At 33.7% G+C, this 27,890-nt stretch overlaps 1 protein-coding gene across 1 annotated transcript; it reads right to left on the bottom strand.

Moving 5' to 3' along the window:
- Window positions 1-61: 61 nt before the first annotated feature.
- LOC124361919 (zinc finger protein 431-like) lies at window positions 62-22,205 on the bottom strand. Its single transcript, XM_046815983.1, has 8 exons — window positions 22,187-22,205; window positions 19,194-19,263; window positions 17,366-17,499; window positions 14,939-15,051; window positions 13,100-13,273; window positions 11,216-11,370; window positions 2,504-2,733; window positions 62-405 (listed from the first exon to the last, which is right to left on the bottom strand). Exons 2-8 carry the CDS (start codon window positions 19,249-19,251, stop codon window positions 82-84), a joined length of 1,188 nt encoding a protein of 395 aa, XP_046671939.1. The 5' UTR covers window positions 19,252-19,263; window positions 22,187-22,205; the 3' UTR covers window positions 62-81.
- Window positions 22,206-27,890: the final 5,685 nt, after the last annotated feature.

Genomic DNA, 27,890 nt, shown 5'->3' with positions numbered 1-27,890 from the left:
GATATTAGTTTTAGTACAGCTATATTGGGGAACTATCATGTTTAAATGAAAGTCACACTGATTTGGGGTTTTTATAATGTTTTATTTATGCAGAGACAAATTTAATGGTTCATCAAGGCTATCTTTAGGGTTTAGAGATAAATTGAGAACATTAGAATTATTCGAATTATCAACACTGGTATTTAAAACTTCACTGTTTTCACTTACGATACTCAAAGCATCATCTGTTTCTACAACATCCTTCATAATTAGCTTATTGTGAACGTCTTGAGTCAAGGTTACTCCAGAAAGGTCTGCAGCCAAACTTATTTTTGGTGTTCCTTTGTCCTTCCTCTCTCTTTGTTTCTGTTTAAGCTTCCTTGTTCTTTTGGTGTTATGCTGCTTCACGTGCTTGAAGAGTGATCGCTGCAAAAAGTACTTTAGTCAGTCACAAAGAGTTTCAGAGGGTTATTCAAGATTTGTTGAATTTACAAATATATTTTACTAGGTATAAAACAATAATCCAGAAATTTTAATTCAATGCTTGAAACTGGATTTGGTAGCTTATTTGTTGAGAATGTCTTTAGCAAAGATAACCTATATTAGACAATTCCTTTTTCAAGCTTATTTCACAAATTAACCAGATAAACTTAGAGATGTATTATATTACAGTGCAACCTCGTTAAGTCAGACCCCTTTATGTCGGATTTCTGGATAACCCGGATCAGTTCAGGAAAATTTAAATTTAGCTTTTTGTCGTCTGCCTAGACTGCCAAGCGTGGGATGGTTGTTTGTTTATCAGTAGACTGTTCGTAGAACTGTATAATTACATGTATTGCGACTTGTTGCCTTAAGATGCTGATAACAGAGAGGATTCTGAAAAAAACACTGAAAATACCACAGTTATACTGTAAGCCATGTAGAAGTAGCATCTCATTTGGGTGAGGAGTTTATGGTTAATTTCGAACAACAAGAAGAGACTAGACAGGCTGAACTTCTCATGTTGAAAAGGATGTGTGACCGCACAGAAAAGGCATTCAAAGCTGACGCAATTCAATGAACAAAACTCTTTAAGAAAACTTAAACTGTATATACTGTATTATACTTTATCAAGATGTGTATTTCAAGTGTTTTTCTGCAATAAACAAATATTGTATGGTTAAAACATGGTGTTCTTTATTATTTTCAAAATTTTCCGTTTAACCTGAATTTTCGTTGTCGGATCGGCCACGGTCCCGGCTAGTCCGACTTAATGAGGTTGCACTGTATTATAAATGTGTTTAACGTTTTAGTCTTGTATGGTAAGTTCTATTACTTTTATATGTTAGGAGCAACAACAGAACAGGATGAATTGATGACAAAATATAGAACAACGACTGAGTTGTTATACAGATGCTCATAATAAAGCTAAATTTCCCTATCGTTAAAAATGTTATTCTATCCAACTAATATAATGGGAGACAATGGTGGCCAACTCAAAATAATAAAAATGGTGTCTGAAGTTTTGTTTAGTAAAGGGTATTTTATTATACTAAGGAGAAGATATCTTGTAGGAGAAAAATCAAAGTTTGGGTTTTAAGGTTTGGGCCCATTTCTCGGATTTTGGAAAATGTTCAACCAAACATAACCATGAGGAAACAAATAAACTTATCTTATATTAAATCTTTTTATAACATGTAAATTTAGTCACACACATATGGTAAAGTGATTTTTTGAAATTCCTATTCAAATGACAAATTAAATTCAATTTTATTTCATTTAGGTTTTTTTTTGTGGTAGAGAAATTGTGATAAAAACCCATGCCAACTATCTGATTATAATTCAATTTACATTAAAATATATTTATTAATCTTCTTAACACTTTTGGATGTTTTATGAATAAAAACATATTTATAAACTAATAAAGTACATTTTTCTCTTGACTATCAACTGAAAATAAACAATTAAATTAATAGTTTTATTGCCATTGACAATTTTACATTGAATAGGCAAAGTCAACTTATTTTTATAATTTACACACTGATTTTAAATATTGAAAAATTAAAAAGAAACACAAAAATTGATAGGCATTGCAGCAGAATAAGAATTATTACATATAATTATTACAGAATAGTCAATTTAAGTCAATAATTTTGATAATTTATAAATATACAGTTTAACATATACTTTAAAATAAAAAAAGAACAATTATTATTGTAAATATACAGTTTGAAAATATATCATTTAAAATATACTTTAAAACACACTAAGCAAAACATTAGCATAAATCAATGAATCAATGTGTTTATGTAAAACTACTTGGTCACAATGGTCAAGAGTTATTAAGTTAAAAACACACACACACAGACAAGAATTATATTGATAACAGCCGATGAGATGAGGTGAAAATCAACATCTGTCTATGATACATATATCGGAATAAATAACATTCATTATAAGATTTAATACCCATGGAGTTAAACAGAGATTCTAATAACAAGTATTGTCTATTAAAAGGATTTGAGATCAATAACTGTGAACTCACCTTCCATTGCAAAACTGTCTCACAGCCCTCTATGGGACATTGGTATTCATGCAACTTTTCATGAACATGTTCTACATGCTGTGTCAGATATTTCTCTAGAACAAATGATCGCTTGCAACCTTCAACTGCACACTTCCAAGTCTTTGAAGGATCAGAATGTAGAACCCTCATGTGGATTTTCAGATTGGGATGTGTTGTGAACTTCTTGTCACACACTTGACAAGTATAATCTGAAAGCAGTGATCGGGCCATTTACATGAAAACTTCTATTATAGAATAAAAAATATGGACAAAAATTTACCCTTAATTCAATTGTGGTAATATAACATTTTATATATATATATATATATATATATATATATATATATATATATATATATATATATAATAATAATAATAATAATAATATGTGGGAGGGTGAGTGTTAATAGTCAACCCTTTCGGGACTAAAAAAGTGCTAATTTCTCTATTTGGTTGTATTTAAATATTCAGTTGAAGTAAAGTGTTGTATTTTTTAAATTAACACTTTTTATTTTGAATAAATAAGGTAATGCATGATTTTGTTTTGATTCGGCTTAAATGTAGAGTAAAACAAGGTAAAAAAACAATGGTTTTTGTTACACCATTATGTTTTTACTTAATAATTTTATACTTTGTAAAATATTTTGTTGCTATTTTTAAACCAAGTTTAATGTACATTTTAAAGCTGTTGTGCATCAAATCATATTTAATTGATATGTGTATCTTAACATATTTCTTTTGTTTTGTAACATTATTTATACTCCAATAAACTGTAAAGAATAAAATTTATACGAATCACTATTGTTAGGAATATCTAGGCCTCTTCATCACTGGATGTTAAATCGTCATCTAGTATATCGTTGTCATTAATTTGTAATCCACTTGTACTTGAAGCCATCAGAAAAAAATAGTACTAAATGAATAATTCACGCATTATTTCAACGCTATAACCTAGACACTCAATCCAAAGTAATAACCGTTATGTATTTTCATCTGAAAATGAGGCATAAAACTGATTACATTATTTAATTGCACTCTATCCTCATATTTTCAATAGATTAAAAACTAAAAGAAATTTGAGTTACAATGAAAACACCAATAAAATTACAAAGAACCCAATTCACAGTGGCTTGACTAGTTTGTTTACATTGGCAGAAAATTCACTTAATTGGAACTTTTGTAGCTCTTCAAGAAACAGTAAACGTACTGCAAAAAACAGCTGAAATAAGCATTGCGCGCACCACGACGGAACGGACGGAAACGACTGGAAATTTTAAGATAGGGTGCGCGCATTAGGACGGAACCGCCGCGCCACGCCAGAATCGTCTTGGGTGTTTTAATCAAGTTCTCAGTCTGTGCTAAAACATTGTCAAAGATGCTTCAGTGCTTAGATGAAGAATTAATTATTGTTGCTGCATTCGTAATAGAAGAAGAAGAGGCAGAGAGAAGACGAAGAAAAGCCAGGTTTTGGGTACATAACAGAAACACTAAAAGGTTAGCTCTCTTCAATTCTCTCTTCTATTGACGTTAAAATATTCAGGATGATGCATGTTGTACAGCTCGGTGTAGTTTTTGAACAAGAGAAATTAACTTGGAGACATCCATTTTGGCTCAGAAGATATAGCTGGAATAGAGAAAATTTCCTTCTGTTCCGTCTGAGGTGTGTGTGCGCTTACAAACACCGGACGGGACGGACCCGACGTCGCCGACGCACAGAATTTGTTCAAAAGTTCTTTTCCTCAGGTAATCTGACTGACGTCCGACGCGTCTCTTCCGTCCCGTCCGTCCAAGTGCGCGCATCTCCATAACAATCAATACTATTCATATTTGAAAAATTCTGTCGTGTCCTTCCGTTCCGTCGTAGTGCGCGCAAGGCTATATTGTTTCAAATAGAAACAGACAATGCCAGTACAACTCACTGAACTAATCCCATATGTCATTGAAATGAGACATAGTATGCTAGCCCTGCAGAGCTTGTGATTCGTCCGCTAGCGGAACTAGATCACAGCAGGCAGAGGCTGTGTTTCGTACAAAAAAGGGTTAAACGAATAAGGTTTTACATTATTACAACTTGATTTGATTGGTTAATCTGAATATATTTAAGTTCTTGTAATGTGTTTTGTAAGTTGTAATTGTATTTTACTTATAAGTGAATGTTATTAGTATTGTTCTTTTTTCATATTATCTTGAAGTTGAGTGGAAGAGAGAGCTAAACAACCCTAACTCCACATAAAATTAGACTTTTCATTTATGCATCAGTCCCACACACTTTTTATTATATATGTATATTAAAGTATAATGATGCACTTATAGACCCATAATAGAAGTGAGTGAAACCATGAGAGGGAAATGTGATTTTTTATAAACAATAACTAAACTTTCCATCTATGTTTAAAAAAAGTTTTCTGTAAAATGTTTGTTGGATGGTACCAAAGGGAAAGCAGCTACCAAATTACATGACAGTAGCAGAATAAGAATTTTCCTTGATCATGGTGGCAGAGCAGTTATTTTTTCAAATACTTAGTGTTATACGTTTTTTATAGTAAAGTGACGTACCAAAGAACTGAGATGAAGGGTTAGAGAATAATATAAACAGATTAAAATTAGATAAGGACATAAACAGAGAAGGAAAGTAATAAGAGCACTGCTACTAAAAAATTAGAACTAAGGAGAAGGGTTTGAGAATATATAAACAGATTAAAATATGATAAGGATAGAAACAGAGAAGGAAAGTAATGAGAGAGCACTGCTACTAAAAAATTAGAACTGGGGTAAGTTCTGGGTTAGACCTCTGCTGCCTGACCGTTAGACCAATTAGTGACTGTTTCTTTCAACATGTCATCATTTTTCAAGCGCTTTCTTTGAGTTTTGCAAAAATATGAAAGTCTGATGGTGCTAAATTAGGGCTGTATGGTGGATGATCCAGTAATTCCCAACAAATCTTTTCCAGCTGCGTCTGTGTTCTTACCGCAACCTGAGGCTGAGCATTGTCCCCCTCGTATATAAATAACATTTAGTTCAATGATGGTGCATTTTAGAATTCAGCTAAGAATTAGTGAACATTTTTATATTGGTTGTATGTGATTAACAACGATGGAAACGAGAAAATCACAGAATAAATAAATGTGTAAATAAACTGAGTACAATCATAGAACATATTGAACTTGTTATATAATATACTGTAGCGTAACTATTAGAATGAAATGAGCTGTGAACACAGGGACAGCTGACGTGAAGGATTCAAGGATCTCCGTATTATGACGTTTGTAGATCTTCACGTCCAGTAAGTGTTCCTGTTTGCTGAAACAAGTAAACTACCTTGGAGGGCAAAACGTCCAAACTATAACACTAGTCATGCTAACAGTTACATCCTGCCTACACCTGTATCCCACAGTACTTGAAAAAAACCATCATACATGGGACACAAGCTGTACAACTTACTGCCAGCTGAGATCAAGACACTGAAGGGACAAAAACTGAAGATTGCGCTGATCAGATGGCTGGTGACCAGACTGTTCTATACGCTAGAAGAATTCTGAACATTGTACCTTTCTTTACATTGTAGCATTTTTACGTCAATAAATTTCTCTAAGAAATTGTAAATAAATAGTATAAGATCTAGCAACGTTTTGAAAAAAAGAATTTTAGGTCAGATGATTTTTTGATACATCGTTCGTCTAGCTGTTTCGGTTAGAGTCTGAGCCACGTGGCTGGCGGTAGCAGTTACATTCATTAGTGCGCATCTTACTTGTACAGGTAAAAATCCTAATTTTTTAAAAAAATTTCAAGAAGCGTAATTTTTTTATTTTTGGGCATTGGATAGATTTACCAGACATACATTTTTTATTGCCAGACATTTTTATCACTGCTAACTATGTGCCAACCGCGATTTTTATTTTTAATAAAAAATTTAAAGTATTTTAGTATGTCTGTAATTTTAATATAATGTTATTAAAGGATAAATAAGCCTAAAATTAATTTGCAAGACACTAATTCAATTTTTAACTTGGAAAAAAAGCCAGAAAACGTCATGGAAATCATGGCAGTATAATCCTAGTAATTAGAGAGAGACAGTTGCAAAAAGTATTACTGCGAATGAGACAGAAAACCATTTCAACAGTACTATGACAAGTACAAGTAATGTAATATATACTTGGGAGTTTAATTATTATTGATCAATGTTCTATTCCATACTTACTTCGAATAATAATAATATCTGCAACTTGTGATGGTAATTGCTCTCCCACCCAATTTCTTCTCGATCAGCTTTGATAACTGTTATTTATCGGTTTTACAATTATATATAAAGTGCCAGTATCAATAAGAGAATTTTAACATGAAGAAAATTAAATTAAAACAAGACTGAATTGGAAAAGATTATTAAAAAGAATTAAACATATCCCGATTAGTACACACAAATTACAAATAGTTTATATCAATTTTTTAAATATTTTTTCATTCAATAACTGTGTCACAGAAAAAGGAGGCATCTTCATAATCATCATCATCATCGCTCTCATTTTCAATATTATTTATATCATCGTCTTGGGATTTGCCATGATCTTCTAATACATTATCATCTATAACAAAAAAAAGTTAACATTAGTGTAAATCTTCTTGTTCGTTGCATAAAAGTTTAATTATTATTGATCAATGTTCTATTCCATACTTACTTTGAATAATAATATCTGCAACTTGTGATGGTAATTGCTCTCCCACAAACCAGACAAAATCATATTTGCCATCGTTGCTGGTCCAACCCAAAGCAACTGGAGATAAACATATTGGATGTTTTGAGTGAGCGTTTCTCCAAAGCTTAGTCACATAGCGAACTCGCAATAAATGCTGTTGCAATTCAGCTTTACAAGGTGGTAAACTTGATGAGTCGAAATTCCAAAATTTTTCCGCAAAGTCTCATTGGAGGTTTTAATTTAAATGAACTTCAGAATAAATGAAATCGAAGATCATCAATATCTGAAGAATTTTTGACTCCATACATTTGACATATAAGTTTCTCAAGTGTGATAAATGTAGTCTCAAGTAATTCTTCATCATCCGTAACAATATTGTCAAAAGCTAATTGGTATTCTTTTGATTTTTCTAACAACTTAAAAGGCCTAACTTTGCCTTTTCTAAAAAATGCCGGCGCGTAATCACACCCGGAGATTGTGTGGAAGCATGGTAATGCCTTTACATAAAGGGTCACCAAGGATTCAATGTAATTCATTGACATTGATGGAACGCTGATGATTTCCTACACCCATATTATTTATCCAAATTTTCAAAGAGGCGTTTAAATGATCAATATTTTCCAGGAGTATGACTAAAATATCAGTATCAGAATAGCGTATAACAACTTCTGCATCAGAGTGTATTTGACGTAAATGATAAATAATCCTGGAATCGGATTTTTCGTGTTCTTCACATGATAATTGTTCTTCAATAGCCTTAATTACTGTATTATTTACCACTTTACATGAATAACATTTATTAAAACTTACGTTAACAATTTTATTACCAATGAGAGAGAACATATTCCCACTACCGCAGTGATCAATAAAAAAGTTTACTAATGCTTCTTTAAATTCAATATTTTTAAGTTCTGCCACAAAATTATGTGGCCGAATTTGGCTAGGACCGATTGATACTGGACAGATTGTTTCTTCTCATCGTGAACGTTAACAATCTTTAATAGAAGGTGAAAAGTATTGATCGAAGAAAATGTCGATCCGAACAGGTTTAAACTGGGAGATGCTACTGTGGGTGAGTGGAATCCCCAGCATTCGAGCAAATAAATCTCTTTGCAAGCGCAACTCAACAATTTTATTCCCCAAAAGTCAACTCCTTTTTCATTGGTGCTTCAGCAAAATTCAAAATTTTTTTTTTAATTGGCTTATCAAATCTGTCTCATCTTCTGCGCATTCACTGATAAATTGATTCCTTAAGTCTTCACCATGCTCTTCAATGTTCAGTAAAAAATCAGCAATGTCTGGAGAAGCAGTCTTCGAAGTTGCAATGTTGTACAGGTTTTCTTTATCTAATTGTGGATTAAACGGATTGAAATTTTTTTCCAAAATTGCAATGAAATCAGAAATTTGTTTTCCATAAATTTTAATTCTATTAGGCTGCTATTCTGCTGTTACGTTACATCTTGTAAGTACCTTAAGCCACAAGAATCCAAGACATGTGAAATCAACGCTGCTCTTATGCTGAGCACATGTGGCTTTAGACTGACGCCATACTGTCCACTTGCCGTTTGCGCTACCGTCGCTGTCTATCTCTCTTGCACTCTGAACTGTCTCTCTCTGACTACTAGGATTATATTGCCATGATTTCCATGACGTTTTCGGGCTTTTTCCAGGTTTAACAATTGAATTAGTGTCTGGCAAATTAATTTTAGGCTTATTTATCCTTTAATAACATTATATCAAAATTATTGACAAACTAAAATAGTTTAAAATTTTTAATAAAAAAAAAGAGATCGCATCTGGCACATAGTTAGCAGTGATAAAAATGTCTGGCAATAAAAAATGTATGTCTGGTAAATCTATCCAATGTCTAAAAATAAAAAATTATGCTTCTTGCAATTTTTTTTAATTAGGATTTTTACCTGTACAGGTAAGATGCGCACAAATGAACGCAACCCCAACTGCCAGCCAGGTGGCTCAGACTCTAACCGAAAGAGGTAGACGAACAATACGTCAAAAAATCGTCTGACCTAAAATTCTCTCTCGAAAACGTTGCTAGCTCTTATACTAAAAGAAATTTTGTTTTGAAGCTTAGCCAAATTCTATGGTTGGGCAGGCACCACCATACAAATCCTTCTTGTCTATGTTGTTTTATACAAAATTTAAAATCTACAGATGATCTTTCTTGAGACTTCTTGCCACTTGATGCATTCACATTTTTGTAATATTGAGGTAGGTTTCACAGCAGTTTTAAAATAAAGATTTCGGGAGAGGTTTGGTTTAATGCAATGCTAGAGTGCACTAAAATCAAATCTTGTCAACAAATTTTTAAATAGATTCTCCACTCTTATTATTTTTGTTTTGTTTTTACTGTATGTATAAGCTACATGTGTTAACACTTTGTACCCTGAGCCCGAGTATAGGTCGGGCCACGTCGGCAGCGCCTGCTACCGGCGCCCGAGTATAGCTCGGGTCGTGTTATTTAATTGTATTATTTAGGTCAGTCATCTTATTTTTGGATTCAAACATTTTTATTATGTTTATTGGTTGTCTAAGTTCGTATTTGTTGGTTTTGAGATCCCTGGGTCACGTTTTAGTAATGAACTACGTATATTTTTCGTCGTACTACAAGCGAGTCTAGACAGCTGATCGTAGGCGCGGCGGCGGCTGATCGTCGGTACTGTCAGTTTGCTTTGTAGTGTTTCACATTGTGTGTTGTTGTGAGTCTTAGTGATGTCTAACTAAGTTTTCTACAAATCTTGCCGGCAAATACAGAAGCAAATGTTATTATAATGTATTCTAAATGTGAATTTAACTGTTTGTCAATAATCAGAACTTTAGTTTCTTACTGAATGAAGTAAAGGCAAATGTAAGCAATGTGAGGTTATCCGTGTGTTTTGTTTTGTATTTACACTCGCTTTGTTCTTTCTTCTCGACTCTCCGTTGATTTTCTTTTATATTCTTTACTTATTATTTTCGAGTTTAAATAATATGGGTGATGAAATCAAAAGTGATGCAATTCGCGATCTTTTGTTTGACTCCTAGTCGGAAAGTGACGATGATTTTGATACACACCTGGGACCAAATATTGATTTTATGAACGATCTAAACGAAAATGTGCGAGATCCTGTATTTGATTCAGACCATTGTGCTTTAAAAAATTACCACACTAAGGCGAACTACCTGAACTAACAAGCTATGTAGCAAAAACTTTTTTTGTATTTCTTTTACATAACATTCAATATTATGTAATAATTTTATTTTGAAAATAAACTTTATATTTGTATACACTTAAAAAAAATATGTAACTCTATCTTTAAAAAGATATATAGTATGAGTTTATAACATAATTACTGTAATAACACAGAATTTTTTAAAAGCATGATAAAACCCCAGGGAGCCAAGCCGAAACATGTATTAAGGGCCCAGGGTATAAAGTGTTAATGTGTCACAGGTTAAAATCTCATATGATTGTACTCAGCTTGTTCACAAATTTATTTATTGTGATAGTTTCTCACTGTCATCTTGGTTACCCATAAGACCAATGTAATCCTTGGTTACCATTAGAATAATGTAAAAATATTTACTCACACTCAGGCAAATTCCATGGAGTAACATGCATCATCATAAAACTCAGTATTGCTTGTATAGAAATACAGCTTCAAGCAGAATTTCAAGACAGTCAGTTAGTTTTAGAGACAAATGCGAAAAGACAGACAGAAATGAAATATTCAGCCACACAAGCAGGCTTCGTTAACACTTAGTCGATGAATAATTTTTCATATTTATATGACCTGATAAAACAAATAACTTTTTATAACTTTGAGAATATCATTTCTCTGTTGAATCTTATACTCAGGATTACATTGTAAATACATCTACAAAACAAACTACAAATATTTTGTTCAAGGAGGTCTTATTACTTCTAATAATTACATTTACAGCTATAATGGTCTCCAGACCATTATGAAATTCTATAGACACAGTTTACAAATTTACCAACCTGGCTTATGGCTTTTAGCCATGTGTTTTCTGTATAGAGTCATGGAAGTAAAGGTCTCCGAACAAGACTGTGAGTTACAAGTGTATGATCTGTGACACCGTTGGTGTCTTTTCAAGTCATATCTTTTCGGGAAGCCACGACTGCAAGTCTCACAACTGCAACAAGAAATACACTTAAGTAAAATATATATTGTAAAACTATAATTTACAGTTCAAAAAATCTGAAATTTGTAAAACCACAGACAAGTTGAATGTTTCCACCAATAACAATGTACGTTTTAACCTGTTGACGAGTGCAGCAAAACATACCCAAATGAGTGCGCACAGCATTTGCCGTTTGGACCCATATAAGGGAGCACGGCATTTTCCGTTGCAGACTAATGACTGTCAGTTCGTTCTCACTGACTTACTGTGACGTCTAGCGGAGATTTTTGGAACTTTTTAGTTGTTCCTAATAGTGTCGCTGTACAGTGTTGCTAGTCCTGTATCGTGGTGGCACCTGGTGATAACTTTTAAAACTATTTTACGGAGGCGGAACACAAGACCCGCTACGCCTCCAAGATCGCCATTTTATAACGCTACTCCCACAGAATGACACAAAGAAGCGCAAACTACTCAGGCAGTGCTATGTGTGCAAACACACCACTCGAACTGGACAAAGAAGAAAAGAAACCAGCTATGAATGTTCAACATGTGAGGTCGCCCTTTGTATATATTATCCTTGTTTTGAGCAGTATCACACACTAGCAAAGTTCTAAAACAATATTATTGCTTTTAACAATCTACAATGTATTTTTATATACCTTTAAACTATAATAAAAACAAGTTTATTAACATTTAAAAGTTTTTTTTTATTTTACTCCCTAAAAGTCTGTCACTGGTCAATGAGGCACTCAGTATGGACCGTCATAGCGGCACGGCAAAATTTGGTAGTCAATCTTTGGACTTGGTAAAACATAATAATGCCATTTATTTTACTTTTCTGTGGGACAATCCAGAACATTGGGGACTACAGTTGTTTTTTATATACTGCTATTTTCTCTGTAGTTTTTCTTTAGAAAGTAACTTGACAAAAAGAAATTGTGTTAGTTTTAATATTTCCTCTTTTATTCTATATTGTCCAAATACAAATATTGTTAGCTGTACACATTGAAGGAAATGAATTCTCGAGCCAATTTAATTCCTCAGCCCTTGAATGTCTCAGAATTGTGTTTTTAATGTGTTCACAAATACCCTAGTTTGTTATGTTTTTTTATTTCAAGAAAATCATGAATAAAGTAAGAGGTAGTTTTATTTTATTAACACGTTCACGACGGCGGCTTATTTCCGCATTTTATTATTTGCCATTGAATATTTCAATAATAAGGCAAGTAACCGTAATTATTTATTTACATTAAACGTCTAAGTAGAACAAGAAACGTATGTAGACTTCGCAATTTTGCACAAAAAACTTTATTTCAATATGTTTTTTCAACGTTTCTCCATGTACCCCAAGGGATACCTAAAAAATTTAATTTACCTTAAAAAATTAAGAAATTGTGCTCCTGATGGTGTACACGATAGTCTGAAGTATTTATTTAAGCGTCGGATCACATTTAACAAACCACCAAAACAGACAAACAATAAAAACGCAATAATGATATACATAGCAACTTGTACCCCATTGGGCGCACGACACGCTTTACGAATGCCCGGTGTATACCTGATTGGGAACACAAAGGCAGTTGTGGAAGATCACGTGTACCTGATGGGGTGTTAAGTAGATATTGTAGAATTCTATAGAAAAAGCTGTATATGTCTATAGTATAGTATTTCAACTAGAGAATGAACAAACTGCAATAACAATTGGAAACTTATATAATGTACAAAAATGAACGCAACTTACCAATAAGGATGAATACCGGTGTGTACAAACATGTGCTCTTTCAAGAGACGACTACGTTTAAACTTCTCACTGCACTCGGAGCACTTGTACGGTAACTCAGCATGCCTGCGTTTTATATGTCGGTTGAGAAACTGTTTGGTCTTCAAGAACATGCCACAGCCTGGCTCAGGGCATCTATAAGATCAAATTAAGATTTTACTACTACAAATGAACACTGGCTGAACTTAGGTTGAGGAACTGTTTAATTTTCAACAACATGCCACAGCCTGGCTCAGGGCATCTATAGGATCAAATTGAGATTTAGCTACTACAAATGAACACTGGCTGAACTCTACAACCTCTCCCACCTTTTAGAGAATGTTAAATTTTTCTGCAATATTCAAAACTGTTTGATAAACTCTGAAATAATATGTAGGATTCAGTTGAAAAGTATGTGTTTTATAACTGCAATGTATTCTGTAGATTGTGTAGCCGGCCAGGCCAGCTGAGTTTCTCTTAGGCGAACTTGCTCAGACAGTGCAGCGCAGCAATCGTTTCATTCACCTTTGGTAAGTATATATGTTGTATAAAACTATTTTCTTGCTTTTGTTAATTATTTTCTAGTGTATTTAGATTTCACTACTAAAAAAAAACAAGACAGTTCATTCAACAGTTTTATTACAAATTATACAATTTTAGAATACAATTCTAGAAATGTTTTTAGTTTATGGTATTCTGAAAAACATGGAACAATACAAAGCGACCTTGCTACTTTAACACATGTGGTGGGTTTCACATCTTGTTTTTTCCTGCCAAACACCCACCCCTCCTACAAGCACCCTACACACACCACACAAGTTCTCGCTCTGACTCTCAGCCAATTAGAACACACGAGACAGCTAATTGATGTGGCAAGATAGCTCACATGACTTTGCCAGAGTGCCGATAGTGCGTTGCGAGAATACTCAACAGTAGCGATGATGGCAAGTGCTCTGTTTGCGGGTATACTCGTCTACAGCGGTCAAAGGGTTCATTGATAATACGAGGTGTATCCAAAAAGTATCCAACCTTAAGGTGAACATGAACTGATGTTACTCGGCGGCAACAGCAATCTGGACCCCTTCAAAGTACTCCCCCTCCACAAGCTATTACCTTATTCCAACGCTCCTCCCACTTCCGGAAACAGTCCTTAAATTCATTTGCGGAATGGCTAACAGGTCCTTCGTCGCATTTTGTTTTATTTGTTCTGTGACTCACTGAGTGACCGGATCGTATTCAATGCCTAATATGGGAAGGAGAAGGCTCACCCCTCCCTTCCAATAACCGGTTTGAGCCGGTCAGTTACGCCGCAGCCGCCTACTTGTCGGCGGTCGGATACTTTTGTCTTTTTGGATAGACCTCGTATGTGCCCATACGATATTTATATAGACACTTTATATAAACTAACTGCCAGACAATTAGCAACTTCAGCCCTAGAGCATGACAGGTCCTTGGCTTAATTATAGATGAGTTGTTTCAGTTAATATGGATTTCCATATTCAGGAAATATGGAAACAAATATGTTCACTCGGTTAGTGGAAGTATACAATAATAATAACTACTTATCATTACTTAAAGGTAAATGTAATGTAAATATATTCTACAGTGTAAAATTTTATACAATTGGTTAAAAAAAATATCCATCCACTCTCACTTTAAGCTACAACTTTAGTTCAAGATGGCGGAGAAAATATGGCTGTAAAGATTTAAAGAAATCTTTAAAAAGCTATAAGAAATGAACACTTCTTGGATCTGATTTCATGTAAAATAAAAATCAAGTTCGGAATTTCAATTTCTGAGCAAATCTTATTTTGTACTCACCTGATGGATGGAGGAGAAGTAGTGATGCTGTGGAAACTTAGAACATGTCTTTTCAAATGTGATGAATTTGTATAAGCTTTACTGCAGCCATCGAATTTGCAAACAAAAGGCCTCTAAAACAACATCAATTAACTTAAAAAACATGGTGGTGCTAAAATATTCCAAACTAAGTTCAATTCAGTGTAAAAACCAGTGACCAACCAAAATGTTGACTTTAAAATTCAGCTTAAAATCAATCCAAAGGAATAAATTTGTTTGTTACACAAGTCTAAACATGTATTTAGCTTGGAGTAAATGAAGCGATCATCTGTGCTTACGAAGTGTCTGTAGTAATGATTAGCTTGTATATCAGACACCAAACAACTAACCAAAAAATCTGTAAAAAATTAAACTGACCAATGTGCATGTGTCATGAGGCAAAAAAATTAAATGAAAAATTATTTATTTTCCCAAAGATAGTACAAATATACATACACAGACACACACATCCACGCACTTATGCACGTACATACACACACACAGGTTTAAGAGTGTTCCACTTATGCTTGGTGTTTTTACAGGGCTAACTACTCATTGGTAGGGTTCTGTTAAAACTGTTCCATGTCAAATCAACAAAGGTCAAAACCCAACCCCTTAAATCTGTACTAAACTTAATATAGTGTATCCCTAGCGAACACTAACCCAAAAACTTCAAACAATTTGTATGTCAAGCAGTTGTTAAGCTAAAAATATTTAAAACTTCCAAAAATCAAGACTCTTGGCATCATTTGTTATTTCTTCACAATTTAATTCTAATACAGCCAATTTTGGAATAATTTTCAGGCCTTTATAAGTTTTTGATAATTAATTAAACTTAAAAGTAAAAAGTAATTTAAATTTTTCTGAAAACAATCTTTTTAAACCTAAATATGTGAATTAAAAAACCATATTTTTACAATCGTAGATAGGTCATAATTTGTTCCATTGACCATATGAGTCAAAAGAAATTGCTACATTGTGCTATTTGCTATAATAATTTTTTATGTAAATGATGAACATGATATTTATGAATTACAAGTGATAAATAGTGGATAAAAATTGGTGCAATTAGTGATTATATAAAATGATACAACAAAATTAACAAATGAATTTTAAATTAATTTTTATGAATGAAGAAAGTAATTATAATTACAATAATGAACCTTGAATAATTACTTCATTGTAAGCTCAAGAATAACATCAACATATTTGATCTAGTGACAACTAGACTGTGACCGAGCTGCTGCTACTGCATTTGCCTGTGAGTGTTGACCTCAGAGACGCTGACCGCACATTCAGCTGTCTGTCATCAGACACTTTCCGCTCCAGAGACGCTGACCACACACTCAGCTGTCATCAAACACTTCCACTCCAGGGGTGCTGACCGCACACTAAACTGTCTGTCATCAGACCCTTCCAATCCAATACAGTAAGCCTGCAGTGCCAATGTAATCTTGCAGTGACCTTCAGCAATACAGGTCTTGCTTTGCTTATCCTATTTGACATGGTACTCGATTACCATTCAATCGAGAACAATTTTACTTAGTATGACAATTAAAAGTCTTCACAATCTTAACAAACCAGACTTGTGAATCTGACAGAAAAGCAACGATAGTTATTAAAACTGATCACTAACCCTGCAATTACTAAATAATAGTTCACGTTTAAAAACAAAACATACTTTCAAAATATCCGTGTGGTGAGTTGGTATTGGCGTAAAATACTCCTGCATTAAATGTGCTGGTTCCATGGCGGACATGTTGAAACATTATGGACGAACAGTTCAAAAACTCTTAAAGGAAGAAATTTCATTATGGAAAACTGCTGCAATTCTCATCCACTCCTAACCACAAACAACCTCTTGGAATCGCAAGAACAGAAAACCTCCTCCTATTTCACAAATAACCGACAGGTTAAAACAGCCACAAGCAGTACAGATACATTAAACAGTTCCATTAAAGAACTGGATTAAAGCCTAATTGATTAGAAGACTCAAATAACCATGAACATAAGTTATAGATGGCAACCAAAATAGGTTCAGCCTGAATAAAAGAAAATCAACTAATCAGTTGCTTCAGCTGATTGTCAGACTACTTTGTGGTGCAGAAATAACTCATTTTGTTAAAAGGAAGAAAAAAACAAGGGAGACATGTCCAGACTTGTATCAATGCCTTAGGTTACCAAGGTCTAAATATTGAAAAAAATTTGGAAGTATGTACATGACAGACAAATAGTCACAGACATAAGAGTCTTCAATGAGCTGTGTATGGTTATTAATACCATCAAATAAATATAGCTAGATTAAATTAACATATTGTATGTCTATTACATTAAAAAACAATTTAAAATAAACCCCGATTTTCATCACTTTATTCATAGTAGAGGAGATTAGTTAAATAAAATCTATACCTCGTTATTGTGCAGTTTTTTGTGAGCTTCTAGCTTGGATGGTCTGTAAAATGTTTTTTCACATCCTTCGTAATCACATTTGTGTCTTTTAGATTCATTGTACTTTCGTCTGATTTCTTTTGTGTGGTCTAAATCTAAAACAGAAAACAAAACGTCAGAATGATAAATAATTTGATGAAATATAGTACAACTTCTTCACCTATTTTCTTGCCGTCTGATGCCAGCACACAAATTCTACTGCACTGCCTGGGTGTACTTTAGCTGTAATTAAAAATGGAACACACATGAGTATATTTCATATTTGTATTTTTAACAAAAAAAAAAGGCGAGGCCAGTCTCTTTTAACCTTACTCTGCAGTCCTGATGGGCCACTGGCTTATACAAGAACTTTATAAAACAGTAAAAGCAGGAGATTCGGTATGGTAAAACGTCAGCATTACTGATAAAAAGTACAAAGGTAAAATACAGGATTTGAAACTGTACTCTCTAACTCAGAACTAAAGTCCAACGCCTTAAACCATGAAGCAACCAGCATTACATTCACAATGAAAAATAGTGTTTAAAAATTCAGATACTTGAAAACTTTATTATAAAAGATTTTAGGTCAGCAAGAATTATTTATTTATTTAAACAGCGGTGAGTAGTGAATATATTTACATTGATCTTATGGATAACCATGATGGTAACGAGAAAATTTAAGAATAAATAAATTTGTAAACACACTGAGTTCAATCATATGACAATTTAACATGTTGCATAGTAACGCATGTAGCTATAGGCATGAAATCTTACAGGTAACCTCAACGAAACCTGTTATGCATCACATGATAGTTTGATGAGGACTGAAGTAGATAAAACCTTTCCTCCCTTTTTCGAAATCATATGTACTCTCTCGGGCCAAACTACATGGTTAGTTTCTTTAACCCTAGAAGTGGCACGTACTTTTTGCAGTGACACTGTTTTTAGGGTTCCCGGTAATGTATTTTTATAAATCTTCTTTTAACCACAACCAATGCTCTAACATATACATAATTTTTCTCACAGAAAAACGGAGCACATGTTTCGTTGATTCATTTTTTATTTTCAACATAATTTTTAATGTTGTTTTAAACATTATGTGAAAAACTTTCCTTTGTTTATTCACCCTCAAATTCTGTTTGATACCTAACTTGGAGAATATAAAAGAAAAATTAAAAATATACATTTGAACCAAATTTTATGCTGTTTTCAGACAAGTTTAATGTATACAATTTAAGTATATATAAACATGTTTTTATGAAAATTCGGGTATCTTGGCGGACAAAAATAAACAACAATGCAATTCACCAGCTGTTGCTTAAAAAAAAAGCTAATTAAAACATTGAATGCTCAATATTACAATTCAATATTGACCGCGTTCTTCGGAATTTTCGATGTTCCATATGGCAAGGTGAAAGCGTCCTGAATTGTGGCCTAATGGAGGCTTCAACACGATAATGTATCAGCTCATACCTTTCACATGATTCAACAGATTTTGGCTAAGGTCCACATCCTCTCTTCAGTTCTTGTATGGCACCATGTGACTTCAAACTGTTCCCGAAATTGAAATCTTGCTCAAAGTATCAAGATTTCAAAAAGTTGAGGTCAAACTAAATGCTACATTAATTTTGTGGTGATCGAGAAGGTGGACTTTATAACTTTTCTCAAAGTGGGAGAATCATTTTAACAAGAGTGTGCACTAACTGATATAGGTGTTACACAAATATATAATACTACTTGGAACACATAGGTTATTACGGATAAGATTTACACTTATGACAAGATAAAAAAAAAACCTGCAATAACTTACCAAATGCATCTCCATAGTTGCTCAGTTCACTTTCCGATTCTGATGTTCCTCTCCCCATTTTATTGAATTGCTAAAATCATTAAAAATAATATTAACATTTGGTTAAGAAAACTGAACATTAATGACACACTAAAAATTAAAATTGACATATTTGCTAAATGTGGCATAACATTGAGAGAACCTACAAGTATGTTATATTCGGGAAAGATATTCAATGTTTAACTACTAACCTGAGAGAATTTAGGCTCTACAAAATATGGTTAATTTATGATGAGCCTGATGTGATTCTGTATCTGTACTATTTCTATATTTATTGTTTCTACTAATTTATTTATGTTTATTTTCTACATGATGCTAGATTTTTATTACAAATGTGAATATTATATTTTGTCATCAGTCTTGCAACCAAATATTTTTTGTCATTATTAAAAAAGTACCACAGTAATATACAAGGCCACAGCACTTAATTGTTATCAATGTATAAAAAACACCAGGATTATTTAAACAATTTTTAAGGGAAAAACTATTTTCTTCCCATTATAGCCAACTTCTGTCTTATTTTTTGTAAATATTGATTTAATTAAGCATTAGCCTATTTTTTTAAACTTTGCGTTTGTTTATTATTGGCCTATTTTACATAATTCTCTTCAGAATTACATTATCTATAAGGTTTGGTTATAAAGTTTGCGTGTTTATTACCCATTTAATGTACTTCAAATCTAAACCAAGCATCGAGACCAAATTTTGCATATTTTGTCTGATATCTCAGAAATGGGTGGTCTTACAGGTCTGGGACGTATTTTATTAAATTTTTCAGTTCATATTACATAAATTCTAATAAATTTAACAACTATCTTTAAGCCATTAAAAACATTGTTTCCGTCTTTTCCTAGAAAGTCAGGTGAAATCTTTCGCTAGACTTAGTTTGCTAACAAAACATTTCCGAACATATGTTTATATGAACTTTTTTCTTTATTTTGATGAGGGGAACATGAGAAGTTTGTCGGGATACTAGTGGGACACCTTCTAAACAGAAATCAGATCATACATAAACCAAACAGGTTTTCAAAGGTAGGCAGTGACTTTAACAAGAATAAACAAATTGTGGCAGTCTATATAGTACCTGATTCTGTGATTGGTTTGTTATATCAACAGCTTGTTCCCTCAAACCCTTTCATCCCTCTTTCTTCAATGTGGGATTCTCGAAAAGCCCATACAACCAAATAAGCTACCACTGAATATTAGGAGCCTCTCAAAGAAGTTACTTAGGTACTTTGGGATTATACCGACCACACTAGTATGAAGAACACAAAAATAGAAATTTATAGAAACAAACATGATAGAACGAAAAAACAACTCTTCAATTACAAAATTACAAACTTACAAGCATTTCCAGGTATTGTGATCGTTATTGTTGTCGCTGTTATCTTATCTTTCTCGAGAATCCTGATTACGGCAGACCGCGCGGCATCACGTGATTTGCACGGTACATAATTGCCTTTCCATTACAATTCAATTTATATTTCTGATTAGCCCCTCTAGAATTTGATATTTTACTGATAGGTACTATCTCGAGGGATGTTTTTCTTTCGTCGACATCAGCGCGGGGCAGCACCGAAGGTGCTGCCAAAGCCCGCGCTGATGGCCGGAGGCACTCGCATTTTGGGTGGCGGAATGTGATCAAGAATAAAAACAAGTTTTTAGTGTTTTTTTAATAAAGAGTTTAGTTTGGTAAATGTTTGTTTTTGTTGAATTTTTGTGTTTGGAGAAATGTAGAGGTAAAACACGGAAGTACAACAAAGCGATGCACCAGCTGAACGGGCGGCGAGACTCTGCAATCACGTTATCTACTAGACGCTCGACTTTGACCTCTGTCTGAGGATGGGGAGGGGTTTGCGATAAGACAATTCCTGTTTTATATTGACGAAATATTGTTCTACTACGCTAATCTAGTAATCAGTAGAAACGAAATGTGAAATAACGATTCATGTCTGGGTGTGGTCGGTATAATCCCAAAGTACCGTTACTTATGTCAAATTAGAATTGGTCTAGTTGACAATGGAAATGTTTAGTTCCTCATTTATTTTTTCACAAGCAGTTACGTTTATCCTTGAAAATACACAAGGTAATTAAATGTTATTGTTTTGTTGTAATTATATTTACTTTAAAATTATATTACTATTTATATGTTAATTTCTAAGATTGAGAACAAGCAAAACCGTATTGTTCTTTGAAATATTTATTACATTATTTGGTCCGACATTTTGTTTTTGGTCTTTTGGATAGTCATGTATATCCATGATTCGATAATCATTATCCGATTGTGTTGGTGGCCGCTTATTATAAGCTCGTAGAGGACCGTGAAACGAAGTGGCATGTCACCCAACCTGCTTGCAGATCATCTCTGAATTTGTAAAAGTATGGTTTTCTAGAGAGGGTGCTTTCAATAAGTTCTTGAAAGTGGTTAATCATTCATACCCAGAATAAAACATACAAATAGTAAGCATATTTCGTATTTTCTGTTATAAATGTTTGTTTTATTGTTATAATTTACGACTTTTTCCAGTTCTAGTAGCTTGTTTTATAATTATTGCTTCTTTATTATATGTGAGATTGTCACTATGTATATTGGGCTATATTAATTATTTTAATTTCAAACATAATAATTGATATTATGAATATGGACATTTTGATATGATAGACTCGTATTCGATATACGAATATTAAGTACCGATGATTATACTAACCGATATAAAAACCGGGTCTGCTTATTTGTACCCTACCCGAACTAGGCCTAGGCCCTAATATACCGGTAACCTTATCAAATTCAGGACCTCTCAATTACATTAAATGGAGATTTAAATCAATAACTTAGTTCGCTATTGTTACGCAAAACTAATTTTAAATTAAATTCATACTGCTTAAAGCTTTACTTTTAGGAGTTTCTATATTATATTTAAATGTGCTAGAACTAACCTAAGTACTTGCCTTACCACAAGTTGAATTGAAGTTACTTATATTTTTTTCCCTCTGTTCGGTCTGGCCAGATATTTATACCATGAAGCCTCCAAATTAGATATCAGTTACTAGCCACAATTTTTCACTTCTATAATTTATTCAATAAATAATTTATCGAGAAAAATAATATTTTCAGACTGAGGTGATTTTTTACCCAATAGTTTAATGTTTGCTATCTATTTTTAGCCTTCCTAATTCTGTTCATGGCCCAGTCAACTCATGTCGAAACAATAATTCTAAGAGCTCGTTTCGAACGTCTTTATCGCCTACTTTTCTGGATTTTTTTAGACGGACGTGGACTCTAGATTCCAGGAATCAAGTCTGTTGCAGCGTCAGATTTCAGATGCTACGCTAAGCGGAAGGTGAAAATTAATCTAAACTAAACATTTGCACATGTGATTTTAGTACCTGGATTTAACCAGATGGAAGTATTAAACTTTTAGTTACCATGTTACTTTTAATCTCGCAGGGCTCTTTAAGCTGTTGGTGATAAACCGAATCCTAGCGTATAAATTTCTCGTTTAGCCCTGTAGAGGCCATGTAGAATCTTTAATATGACAAATATTGACAATACATAAAGAATTGTCATCTAAATACACAAAGAATGGAATTTCAAATATTCATATCTTATACACTACAAGTTTTCATGAATTATGTAATAGATTATATTTTGCTTTACAAAATCTGCTTATACTACTGTCAACGACAGGGAAACATCCCCTGAGATAATATATTTATCAAGTAAGAGATAAACATTCTAAAGGGTTTGATCACCAATGGCTTCAGTCATCAGTCGGGATTTGGCAGCACCTTTAATGAAAATCGGTAGATTCAACATTTCTCAGAAAGGGAAAAATAAAGTTAGTACATAACTTAAAAAAGACAATTTCCTTTGACCAAGCACCCAGACCATAAAGAGGAAAGGATCATTGGAAGAGCGGTGAGCCTTGTGTCCCTGCAATTGTTTGATTCTCAAGACGATTAGCCCCTGAGCGAGATTTTTGGAACGCCACCTAGATAAGCTGGGATCAGAATAAAATAGAATCATGAAGGAATATTTTGTGTTATGAGTCAGCTGGACAGAATATACTTCCCTCGGGCCTCGAACCGTTACCATGTACATGGAGTAAAGAATGAAAAATAACTGTTTAAACAATTTGTTGGATCGTGCTTGGGTTAGGTGGATTCCTTCTGGAATTTTTTTATTTGTTGAATGGAACAATCCTATTTTGTACATGACGCCATTGTATGACACCATATTGTGTTTTGTCAATAAAGAAATTTGAGTTTGAGTTTGAGTTTGGGTAAAAATGAAATCCAAGTCTATACCCGAGGATTCTTTGGTTATCTTAAATCAGGGCTACAATAAACAGTACTCCAAAGTACAGATATAATATGTTGGGTGAAATAGTTTTCTGATTTGTGTTAAACAAAAATATTGGACTCATATGACCTTATATATTTTTACTCTATTGAAAGAACATGCATTTTATAATCTATGACAATTGTCTGTTAAGGTCTCTAAGTCACTTGTTTAGTGAGGATTTTACCAATCAAGGAAATTTTTGTTTATCACCGTGAACGTACCTACTTTCAGCATAAATCTTGGATCATTCCGTTACTACGATTTAAAAATATTACATTGTTGTATTACTTGTAATCGTGTTTGCCGGACGATAAAAACTAAGTTTCTAGTGTTCTTGGTTTGATGACTTCATTGTAACTGATAGGAATAAATACTCAAGTCTAGTATGATACCATTAGAATATCAGTCGGCGTGTAATCCAGTTAATTTTGTGGCTCAGGTAATTGATTTTAAATTTTAGAATATTATATTATTAGTTATCAATTAATTTTACAAAATACACTACACCAGTCTACCATATAAAGTAATTTGGAAATTTAAGAAATTTTTCAGTGCTAGGACCTAGGTCTATAAGTATAGAATAAATTTGGTAATGTGAAGCCTGGGAGTCAACAATGTGAACAATATCGTGAATAAAACTAAGTTCATGTCAAACTGAAAGTGTACAGCAATTCAGGGCTACAGTATAAAAGAGGCCACCACCACAATATCACACATATTCTTTTTTTCATTTGCTCGAGAAATTAGGCAGTTATTTACTTTAGCCTCATTGAGTAGACTTTAATAAGTGGCCTACACTTGTTATTTAGTTGTTCTCATCTAAAGGAATAATTCTATATCACAATTTAATTAGCCTAGCATATGATTCAACTTATTAGTTGTAATAATTTTTATGTAAACAATAAACACCTTGATGTTTAGACTTCTTGAAGTAGCTAATATTTTGAGACTTGGGTAGACTTTAATAAGCGGCCTACACTAGTTATTCAATTACTATTATTGAATGGTTCCATTGTTTTTATCCGAAGGAATTATTCGATACTACAGTTGATTTAACTTAGCATATGATTTCTACTTATTAGTTACAGTAATTTTAATAGCAATGGAAGTGACTGTTTAAGTGGCTTTAACATCTGAATTTGGCACCTGGTAAAACCCATGGGGAGAATTCTTTCCTCTATTTTACAAAAGCTATGGAAATTATAAGATTAAAGGCCGAGGTGGCAAATCACGAATTTAACGTTATCAACGTATTCTGCTTATCCTCCTGAACAAAAAATATAGGCTATATGGTTTTAGGAGATGCAATTGACAAATAATGATTTTAGAGAGTATGTACATAAATAGTTAAGTTCTTAATGTTTTAATGTTCTGTTTGTGTGCTATGTCTGGATATCTGTAACTATTATCTCCGGGTGGGACTGATAGCGTATCTGTTATCTGAGCGCTCTGGGGCAGAAGTCAGTGCTTCACTAGATATCGTGTACTGTAGTTTGGATCGAGTGAGTGCGTGATGATCATGGATCAACCATCCACTAGTTCGACCAATCGTAGTGAATTGGTGTGTCGGAGTGTTTTGTCAGGCATGTTAAGAGTTTACGTTTCAACCGAAACGAGATTATTTAGTTTCTGTACATTCAGTGGAACACACTAATGGTAAGTGTTCTCTATTAATGTCCATTTATATACGTATTCATATTAGGGGTATTCATGATTTATTAAGTTTTTTACACGGTATATAATTGGCTTTCCATAACAATTTAATTCATATTTCTGATCAGCCCCTCTAGAATTTGATATTTTACTGATGGGTACTATCTCGAGGAATGTTTTTCTCTTGTTGACATCAGCGCAGGGCAGTGCCGAAGCCCGTGCTGATGGCCGGAGGCACTCGTCTCAACTCGATAACAACTAATTAATTTGTAGCTCGAAATTTAAGAAAAACATTGTTCATTTGGATCAAATTTCTGCTCATTTCAGTATTATTTTTCATTTACGTTTGCAAAGATGGCGCCGCATCCGATGACGCCATCACGAGGTTGAATCATGGTCACAAAAGGTCACGTGATGCCCGATATGGATGTAGAACATGGAAATATTGCTCCGCGATTGAACAGTTGTTCCATTTTTTATGTTCTAAAACTTCGTTATTTCTCATTTCTACCCCGTCAAACCTTATATTGTTTTGTTCTGTAGGATGATTCCAATAAGTTAATAACGCGAAACTCGTATTTTGCCGCTCCGGCCATTAATGTGACAATTACCAAAGCTATTACTCATTGATATCAAACTGGGAAAGTTATTAATATTGTAAGGTTTCTTTGATATTGAAGTCAAGGTCATAGTTGGTGTTGTTGTTTTGTAATGTTAATGTTAAATTTATGTTTTTAAAATTGTAATGTTCGAGATTCTTGTAAACCGAATAACGAGTGTAGGCTGCTTAAAGTTTTCCTTCATGTATTGCGTATACTACAACCGAGTATAACTGATGATGAAGTGTCGGTACTTTGGGATTATACCAACCACACCCAGACATGAATCGTTATTTGACATTTTGCTTCTACTGATTACTAGATTAGCGTAGAACAATATTTCGTCAATATAAAACAGGAATTGTCTTATCGCAAACCCCTCCCCATCCTCAGACAGAGGTCAAAGTCGAGCGGTCTAGTAGATAACATGATTGCAGAGTCTCGCCGCCCGTTCAGCTGGTGCGTCGCTTTGTTGTACTTCCGTGTTTTAGCTCTACATTTCTCCAAACACAAAACTTCAATAAAAACAAACATTACCAAACTAAAACTAAACTCTTTATTGAAAAAACACTCAAAACTTGTTTTTATTCTTGATCACACTCCGCCACCCAAAATGCGAGTGCCTCCGGCTATCAGCGCGGGGCAGCACAGAAGGTGCTGCCCCGCGCTGATGTCGACGAAAGAAAAGCATCCCTCGAGATAGTACCTATCAGTAAAATATCAAATTCTAGAGGGGCTGATCAGAAATATAAATTGAATTGTAATGGAAAGGCAATTATGTACCGTGTAAATCATGTGATGCCGCGCGGTCTGCCGTAATCGGGATTCTCGAGAAAGATAAGATAACAGCGACAACAATACCGATCACAATACCTGGAAATGCTTGTAAGTTTGTAATTAAAGAGTTGTTTTTTCATTCTATCATGTTTGTTTCTATAAATTTATATTTTTGTGTTCTTCATACTGGTGTGGTCGGTATAATCCCAAAGTACCGATACTATGTCAATAATATTGTTTACAAAATTATTTTCTATTTACATTTATCCTATTTAGTGTACCCATATGATAGTCTGTGAGATCATGGAAAGGGCATGTTTCATGGTCTATCTTTTGGATTTAAAGCATACAACGGGGACTGAATAAAAAAATGCCTGCAGTAGTAGAGGATGCAATAGAAATGTGGGGCTATATGTTTGACTTGTGTTTGATCTCGTGGGCAGTACTGCATGTGTATTATACTGCCTCAGTGTTAATACATCTCACCCTGACCATACATAAGATGTGACGCATCCAAAACAAAGCCACTAGTTATTTATTTTATTCACAGTCTAAACTAATTTGAGTGAATGTCAGATTGCCAAAATGCACTGTAATTTTAGTGTAGGGAAAATAATTTATTATTTATTTATAATACAAGTGATTTGTTGTATATTTAGTGTTGTGCTCATTAGACTATGTAGAGGAGGCCTGTTATTGCAAAATTGGCTACTGTGGACCCACAACTATTTTATGTTTTATAAAACAACACTAGAATATGGTGTCTTAGTTGTTACAATAAGACAGTTGCTATGCTGAAGAAATTTAATATCCTGAAAAAATTTTAATAAATCCCAATGGTACTATCCATAAGCCACTATTTTTGGAAGGGTTTTTTTCCTACTGGGAACCTAACATTAAAATAACTTCAATATTAGAAAGAACAGACTTTATTTACATTACTGTGAGTAAAGTAGATGTCATTATAATGATCGTTTCTTGTTTTCTGCCTCCCAAAAGGAAGCTATGATGAAAGAAGGAGGCCACTTTGTCCCTAACTCCTATTTGTTTTTGGGCTATATAAGTAGGTTTTGATTAGTTTATCAGAAGTGTGTTACTAGTAATACCAAATTAAAAAATAACCCTTACAAGCTCACATGTTTGGGTACTATCTTGAGGGATATTTTTATTCTTTCACCAGAAGTGCGGCACCAAAGCCCGTACTGATTGTCGGGGGTATTTCTGATCGGTACTTTCCTGACCTCAGATAACGTTCCAGATCGTGCCAATGTTTTCCGACATCAG

The sequence above is a fragment of the Homalodisca vitripennis genome, chromosome 5 (assembly GCF_021130785.1).
Source record: "Homalodisca vitripennis isolate AUS2020 chromosome 5, UT_GWSS_2.1, whole genome shotgun sequence".
Classification (NCBI taxonomy): Eukaryota; Metazoa; Arthropoda; class Insecta; order Hemiptera; family Cicadellidae; genus Homalodisca; species Homalodisca vitripennis.
Note: the sequence above shows the minus strand (reverse complement) of the source record. Positions and strands in the feature narration are given on the sequence as shown.

What these genes read in the sequence shown, in the direction of transcription:
- LOC124361919 (XM_046815983.1), bottom strand. Translation starts at nt 19,251, where the DNA reads ATGGGGAGAGGAACATCAGAATCGGAAAGTGAACTGAGCAACTATGGA. An exon ending in ACTTCTCCTCCATCCATCAG is followed by an intron (nt 13,274 to 14,938) that starts GTGAGTACAAAA and finishes TTGATCTTATAG; the next exon opens with ATGCCCTGAGCCAGGCTGTG. An exon ending in ACCGGTATTCATCCTTATTG is followed by an intron (nt 11,371 to 13,099) that starts GTAAGTTGCGTT and finishes TTCTTGTTGCAG; the next exon opens with TTGTGAGACTTGCAGTCGTG.